Source organism: Lycium barbarum, chromosome 12 (genome assembly GCF_019175385.1).
Source record: "Lycium barbarum isolate Lr01 chromosome 12, ASM1917538v2, whole genome shotgun sequence".
Taxonomy (NCBI): domain Eukaryota; kingdom Viridiplantae; phylum Streptophyta; class Magnoliopsida; order Solanales; family Solanaceae; genus Lycium; species Lycium barbarum.
In genome coordinates, this window is record NC_083348.1 from 83,731,993 (window position 1) to 83,740,596 (window position 8,604).

At 32.9% G+C, this 8,604-nt stretch overlaps 1 protein-coding gene across 1 annotated transcript; it reads right to left on the reverse strand.

Annotated features, from left to right (window-relative positions):
• Window positions 1-1,066: 1,066 nt before the first annotated feature.
• On the reverse strand, window positions 1,067-3,485 carry LOC132624876 (phospholipase A1-IIgamma-like). The gene is made up of 2 exons (XM_060339617.1): window positions 2,756-3,485; window positions 1,067-1,994 (listed from the first exon to the last, which is right to left on the reverse strand). Exons 1-2 carry the CDS (start codon window positions 3,338-3,340, stop codon window positions 1,392-1,394), a joined length of 1,188 nt encoding a protein of 395 aa, XP_060195600.1. The 5' UTR covers window positions 3,341-3,485; the 3' UTR covers window positions 1,067-1,391.
• Between the last annotated feature and the right edge of the window lie 5,119 nt (window positions 3,486-8,604).

Sequence of the window (8,604 nt, forward strand, 5' to 3'; positions counted from 1 at the left end):
TAGCTACCACAATAAAAGGGTAATAATGGATTATAAGTTGGAAAAGGATAGAAAATTTTCTCTTAATTGTAGGGAAAAAACATGAAAGAGAGAAATACCGTTAATTTTCTTAGAAACCGAAAAACCGACCCAAACCGACTACAACCAAACCGATGGATATGTATTATATTTGGTTTGATTTGGTTTTAATAATTTTAAAACCGACTAGATTGATTTGGTTTTGGTTTTAACCAAAACCGACCCAAACCGACTCATGAACACCCTTAGCTGTGAGAACCTCACCTCCAACTTGAGAGGGATATTGAGATTTAATGTATTTATACATTACTCTTCATTAGTTAAATTAGATCCAAGTCAGCAAAGTAGTTAGCTTATTAGTTTGTTAGGTGGTTGGTTAGTTACAACTTTAGTTAGTTAGTTGTAGGATTGCTTGGCTGTCAATTAGCTGGATATTTCAATTTGTAATTGTATATAACGCTTTGATCAATGCAATAGAAGATGAGCATTTCATTTACTCACTTCTCTTCCTTGGATTCTCTCCATTGCTCCGACCACCATTAATGGTGTAATTGAGGTTCTTCACCATTGTTCTTCATTCTTTCAATCTTAATAAGATCTTAATTTATTGACTGGGGCTCCTTAACCCACCATATTTAACACTACTATGATATTTGTTTTATCATATTTTGTATCAATACATTGACAGTTCGTTTGGATGGTTGTTACACGTAATTTCATAATATATTGTATTGTACTAAAAATTTTTGATGAAATAACGTTTGGCTAGATTGTATTGTTATCCATCGTTACATATATCAACAATCTAAAGAATAAACTTACAACATTTTAAAGAAAACTAGGGCATGGGGTAGAATTAATTGTTCTAAGAAAAATGTAGGACCAAGAATAAAAACGGGATTATAAAATAATAAGCAAAGTCAAAAAGAGAAAAAAAAGTGTAATAACATCATGGCCACACCAAATCATTCTTTACATAAATAAATCAATACCTTGAAAAATCCAAGCCAACGATCAGACTTAGCGATTCGATATAATAAAATTAAAGTAATAATCAAAATAAATATTATATTAAAATAACAATGCGATACGACAACCATCCCAACAAGCCGTAAGATCCATTACATATCTCTCAAAATAATAACAAAAACAAAACAGAAATTGACACATAAATTAAAATTAGTTGACAAGTTTAGCAAATAAATTGACTATAAGGTTGACCACCTCAGGAACCAGAAAGGATCGGACAACCTCATTTCGAGCTTTAGGCGTACGGATATTCCTTATCCCGTATTATTAGGGTAACCTTACACGAAAGAGCCCCTTTATTCACACATTACATGAAAAGAAATAAATAAAACCATAGCTCTCTCTCAAAAGTCATAATCCTCGCGATCCATGAGAAGCCAAGTTCCATCTTTTTGTTGAACCATTCCTTTGTTCTTCTCGATCCACCAAGCCCCAGGGACATGATATTCATCTTTTAGAATGTCCCATACCCTGTTGACAAGTGCGAGATCGCGATGCACCTCTAGTTTAAAATCTCCTGATCCTTGGGTACCATCAATTCCGTGCAAGTAACCCTCCAAATTATGTGGTGTGTGTAGGTCTCCAGGATTAAGCTTCAAATAGGGGGATTTTGTGGTGTCAATTATTATTTCCTTCCCAACTTCGAAATAGACATCTAGATTTGGTAATTTCGGAACAATATCAGGTTCGTTACGAATTCTCAAGATGTGGAGGTGTTTCAGTTGAGAAACTGCATTTTGAAAAAGATAATCCCCAACTTTAGGACTTGCGAATACAAAAGCTGTCACTGGGAACTCCTTGCCAGTGCTTGACTTGTTGATTTCATTGTAAGCTATGTCAGCTGCATTTAAGGTTGCAAGTGATGCACCGAGGCTGTGGCCAGTCACTGTTATGCTTACCTCTTCGTCCTTATATTCCTCAACCAATCTTTTCACTTCTTCAATGACCTGAAAACGAGTATATTAAAATGTATGGTAAAAAGAGTGACAATAAGCTATTTATTTATTGCTAAAATATGCGTAATTTTCACAAGAAACTATAAATTCTAATAGTAATATTTTAAAGGAAAAGAGGAACAACATATACAGAATGAAGAAAATGTCAGCGGTTTGTTATTTCGAGAATTAGAAAAAATATTAAGTATAAATTAGTTTAAAAAAATTGATCAAATTAAAAGTGTTTATGAGCTGAAAAATCATAAGTTGGGGATGAAAAACTTACTATGAGTCTGTTTGGATGGGCTTATGCCTGTAAGCTGCAAACAGCTTATAAGCTAAAAAAAATAAGTTGGGGTAGTCTAACTTATTTTTTTTGGCTTATAAGTTATTTTCAGCTTATAAGCTGCTTTAGATAAGCTAAGTCAAATGGACCCAATTATTTTTTTGAGCTTATTTTAAGCACAAAATGACTTTAAGTTGGCCAGTCAAACACTCAAAAAAGCTGAAAACAGCTTATAAGCAACTTATAAGCCAATCCAAACGGGCTCTATGACTTTTTCATGAATTTGACTTATGAGCAACAATTTTTATGTTTACCGAACTCATAGATAAGCCAAAAAGTGCTCATTAATCAGTTTGACCAGCTTATAAACTTAGCCAAACACTCTTTAAATTTTAAGTGTGATGGTTATACACATCAACAATCAAAATTACAAAAACATGCAACAATACCGGAAGAAAAACATGCAAGTAAGCAAATATATATGTACCTGGTGTCTGGCACTAGTTTTATTAAACTTTGATTGTGAATCTTTTGATGTATACATGCTGTAGAAGCCATGATGCAACAAAGGTGTCGAATGAAGTGCTGATGCACCCAAAAATACTTCTATTCCTGGAATAAGTAAAAATTTACAATCTTCCCACCACTCCAGTGTCTGAATTGTTCCTCGCCAAGCAATTACAATATCCCTCCTTCCTAGTGAAACTTTCCCCTCATCAGTAGCCACAGCAATGTACCCCATAAAATTTGATTTCTTCCACCATGAATCGCATGACGATGATTTCACATGGAAATCACGAGGAAGTAAAATGGATGAGGTAGCATAGAAGTATTTGGTTACTTTATACTTGAGCGGGTCAAGCCCACACCTAGCAAGAAGATTTTCCATCGAGTATCTACTAGCTCCTACATTCTTAGATATTGGATCCGAAATGAAGGTGTCATAAGTTACATGAGCCAACTCTCCGTATTGAATGAGATATCTACGGAGATCAACATCCAATGGTTCTAATAGCCCATCCCAATTGTTTTTGCCACTAAGTTCCTCCCATTTCTCAGCCATGTTAGCCATTCTTTTTCTTTTATGCCTTTTTTCTCTCTTTCTCTCTTTGTTTTTCTTTGGTATGTGCTTATCATTTAGACCATGTATTTATAGTGAAGCAAAATCGTTTCTCTCTTGGGATCTCTCATGCATGAAATTAACATGCTTTCAGTGCCCAATAATTGAAATGACCAAGCAATAGCGCTAATAATTACAGCATCTCCATATTTCTAATTTGGCTTAATACCTGACATGTTTTGTAAGATAGACATATAAACTTATAAGGTGACCAGCTAGACACTTAAACTTACTCAAAGTGTATTTTTCAAGTTTTTCAGTTGTTTTGAAAACAAAAACTATATTTTTCAAACACTCACAATTTTCATGGCCAAACAAGCCCTAAATATATCACAATTTTTTTTTTTTTTAAAATGCAAAAATAAGGCAAACGCATATACATGAGACTATAAATGTGCACTTAAACCAATAAATACTCGCTAATCGCAATTTTGCAGCTTTCAATTAACTCGGTTTTTTTTTTTTTTACACTTGAATAATTAAAAAACAATAACTTTAACCAATAAAAATCCTTAAAAAAAAGAAATTTCAAATTAAGAAATTTCGAAGTTCAGTATTTCAAGTGTAAAAGAAATTTCAAATTAAGAAAACTGTAAAGCCGAGAAGAAAATCCTTAAAAAAAAGAAATTTCTTAATTTGAAATTTCTTTTTTTAAGGATTTTTATTGGTTAAAGTTATTGTTTTTTAATTATTCAAGTGTAAAAAAAAAAACCGAGTTAATTGAAAGTTGCAAAATTGCGATTAGCGAGTATTTATTGGTTTAAGTGCACATTTATAGTCTCATGTATATGCGTTTGCCTTATTTTTGCATTTTAAAAAAAATATTTTGTGATATATTTAGGGCTTGTTTGGCCATGAAAATTGTGAGTGTTTGAAAAATATAGTTTTTGTTTTCAAAACAACTGAAAAACTTGAAAAATACACTTTGAGTAAGTTTAAGTGTCTATCTGGTCACCTTATAAGTTTATATGCCTATCTTACAAAACATGTCAAGTTTAAGGGTCCATCTAGGTATTAAGCCTTCTAATTTACTCAAATTTTTTAAAGTTTATTGGTTCTGGATTCTAGAAAACGCAGCTTACTGTATTTTTAATAAATTATTTATAGCCTGATTTTGGGAAGGAGGGAGAAAATGCTTAAATATGACGTGATCCTACTTAGCTCATCGTTAGTTGTCATCAATATGAAACACTGAAGTAAAGTTGAAAGTCTACGCTAATTTTAAATGTATCAAAGAAGGATTCCACGTACATGTACCATTATTTAAAAAGCTGAAATAATTAAATATTGTTTTTCAACGGGATGCGCAGTAGGTGAATTCTATAATTGTTGATCAAGTTTGGTTACAACTAGGGGCGTTCATGATTTGGTGAAAATCGAACCCAATCGAAAATCGAACCAAACCGGTTAAAAAATCCGATATTTACTTTTGTTTGGTTTTGAACTTTAAAAATCGATAATATTTGGTTTCGTTTATGTTCTATTAAAAACTTGGAAAAATAACTTAAGCAAGTCGATAAATTATATATACAAATTTTATAACTATTTATATATATGATATTAGTTTTTCATAAATTATTATAATATTTTATACCTTTTAATCATTATTTTGGCTTTATTCTACTTATTTCTGCAATGTGAAAGCACATTTCTTAAAAGATAAGCCCAACATAGTTGAAATACGAAGAAATTGCATCGTTTGCCCTTCAAATGGGCTGGTTATTAATTTTTTCCGGACAAAATCGAACATATGTCTAGTGAGTATAAGTTTTTAAGGGCGTGAAGCATGACTTGTGAGATATTATGATAAGAAAATAAAACTTATACCACGCGAAAAAGCTATTTGCCTTGAGAAGCAAAATTAGAGACCAACACAAATAGGGACAAAAGTGCAAATCTTAGTGGAAAAATGGAGGAACTAACTTTATTATTTATAATATGTATAGTTTTTTTGGCACTCAGCTATTTGTATACACTTAACTGCATCTTATGCGTATATGAGCAACAATTGATGATTATGATCTTATTATTCCGACTGATACATTACTCTCTTAATACTATATTATCCTTATCTCAAATTTTACATTAGCTCTTATATTATTATTTTCTATGTTGTATTATGGTCTCCAACATCTACATTTATTTATGGTACCATCTCCAATACTCACTACTAAAACAATAGCAAAAATCGACGTAAAAAATTAACCTCCGGTTGTTAGTGTTATTGATGGGTAAAAAAAACGATCTTCGGAGATCGGTTTTTAAAATTAAACAATTTTAAAATGCACCATCCAGGAATCGAACTCCATTTTTACCGTGGTAGGATATATTTCTAAAACTAGACTACTAGACTATTGGTGATTGTAATTAGTTTAATACTATGATTTTTTTATTTATACTCTTCAAATTCCGTTTTTTTCCAAAAAATAAATCGACCTCCGGTGGTCGGCTTCTCTTTTTAAGAAAAATTCTTTTTCTGAAGACTAACCTCCGGAGGTCGGAATTTCGCGAAGAAAATTATTAAAAAACGAAACCAACCTCGAGAGGTTGATTTTTAAAAATATCTTTTTTAAATTTAAAAAAGGATCTCCGGAGGTCGGTTTACAGTTTTTCGATTTTTGCGCTAAGAAAATAGACCTCCGGAGGTCGATTTGTTCTTACTTCTTGTGGAGGTCGGTTTTTGAGAGTGATTTTACGTGTTTTTTTAGTAGTGACTCTTCTTTCAAACATGAGGTGGCGAATAGTTCTAAGTTTGCAAACTATAGTAGAGTATGCATGCCAAGAAAGTTACTGTTGTCACGCCCCAAAACCCACCCTAGATGTGACCGGCATCCGACATCATGAACAATATCGGAAGAACCTAAACAACACAATAATAACACTTGAACCCGCCAAGTTCAATATTCGCCTCCAACAGTTTACAAAATAAATGTAACATCAAGTTCCTTTTTAATAATCTTAATTTCCTTATTAAATTAAACAAAGTTATAAGTAACTGCATATATCAGGAACACAATTATGAAATAAGATCAGCGGAAGTCTAATATAAGTAAATAGTCATAAACGTGGCAAACACCCATTAAGTCGTACGAGACTTTGACAATCTACCCACAATTCCTACAACTATCTATGGAGCTTCTAAGAGACACAACAATCATCTAACTTCGGGACGCAGCCCGAAAATCTAGAATAATAAATGAAACAGGAAGTGTCCCACGAACAAGGATGTGGGCTCACCAAATCAACAACAGCAGCAAGTTCTCCTAAGCGTCGAGAGTATCACGAACCTGCTCTTCTCTGTTACCTAACATGCCATCAAAAACAACAATGGTATGCCTGAGTACTTTCGTACTCAGTGAGTGCTTCGGGGACAACAAGTAATATAAAAATAAAATATAATAATACATAAAGAAATCAGTTCTGAAACGATAGTATAAAAACAGTCACTCCACTTTATGATTCGTAATATCATTTGTTAAACAGTTTACAAAGCCATTAATCAATATAAAAACAGCTATTCAGCTTGTGTATCTCAATAACAATTATGAAAATCGATTATAAAGCCTTTTGTCTAGTTACAACTTTCAATTATGCCTTTCAAATTGATCATGATCGTCAACAACAGTTCCATGAGAGAATAAGAATATCACACATGCCAATACAGGCCCAAGAATCAATCACATCGAAGGGATGACCGTAGAGGTTCCCTAAACACAGCGCACCACACCGGAATATGTAATTCTCGGTGGCTATCCTTCTTCCCGAATAGCTAGGCATAAACCACACTCCAGGTAGCGAACCCGGTAGTGGCCACTCTTCCTCCCGAATGGCTAGGCAATTACCACACTAGGATCCATAGTGGCTACCCTTCCTCCTGAGTAGCTAGGCCAAACACAACAACAAAGTTCATAGCATAGAAGCCGATTCACAATTTGTCTCAAAGTAGTCACACCATCAAATATCATTAAAGTTCATGATGCCATTACGAAAATCCATAACTTCATAGATAATCTTGAAAACGTTTCCACTTCTTTAAACAAGATTCCTTTGTCATAGTTCCTTTGTAAAAATCATCAATACCAACAATTAACCATCATCACTGATCATCTCTTATAGAAGAAAACGATTATGATTTCATATACGTATGTAGAGGATAATACAATCAAGGTTTAATGTGGGCTTGTCCCCTCACGCACATTAATCATTAATCAAAACATGTAATTAATTTCAAGAGTGTAAAACCAATTCATCATATCATTCAAAACATACTTTTATGAAGAATCAATCTTTCAAGAGAGTTTGCAAAAGAGACATATAATTTTAACTTTGTATTCAAAAGGATTTTATTTTTAAAGAGACATCCTTAGATCCCGTTAAAATATCTCAAACATAAGCTCCATACTTCAAAGAATCATTCTACATCTATTTGAGGTTTGTATGACCAATAAACTATAGATATTCACCAAATTCACAGCTCCTGTTCATAGCTTGAAACGCACGGTTACAGACCCCGAAATCCGATCTTCACCGTTCACATTTAAGACCTATATGTTGGGACAACTCAGTTAAAATTTGGGCTCGATCCCATGGTTATATTCGCGGGAAAAGTGAATTTAATATGGCTGTTCGGAGGAAATTCTACAGCAAAATACTAGGGTTTGTTACAAATTAGGTTTAATGTGGGTTTGTCCCCTCACACACATTAACCACTATTTAGACATGAATTAGAGTTCAAGAAACATGAAAAAATTACTTTTCCTTTCATTCGTTAAAGAATCTTGAATAAAAATTTATACTTCCAACAATAGGTTCAAAAAGTTATTTTCATTCAAAATAAGTTTTCATAAGAGAGACATACAAATCACCTTTATAGTCAAAAAATGATTTTTAAAAAAAGACATACAAATCACCTTTATGGTCAAAGTGATTTTTAAAAGTGACATACCTTAATACGTTAAACAAAGTTTAACAATTCACTTTTGTAATGAAGAACACCCAAACCCTAGCTTTAATCACTTTGGGAAGAATTATGTTGTTAAACCCTAAGTTTTGGTCACAAGAATCATGTTAAGAATCATGGGTTTGATGTTAGAATAGATTAGTAATGTTAATGGTGTTCTTACCTTTGATTTGAAGACTTGGAGGGATGATTTTCGTCCTTAGGGTTTGGAAGAATGAAAAAAAATGGGAACAAAATAAGACCATACCCATTTTAA

Bases quoted from the DNA above. Each gene is read 5' to 3' on its own strand.
- LOC132624876 (XM_060339617.1), bottom strand. From the start codon at position 3,340: ATGGCTAACATGGCTGAGAAATGGGAGGAACTTAGTGGCAAAAACAAT. The intron at 1,995-2,755 runs GTACATATATAT...ACTCGTTTTCAG, and splicing joins AAACTAGTGCCAGACACCAG to GTCATTGAAGAAGTGAAAAG.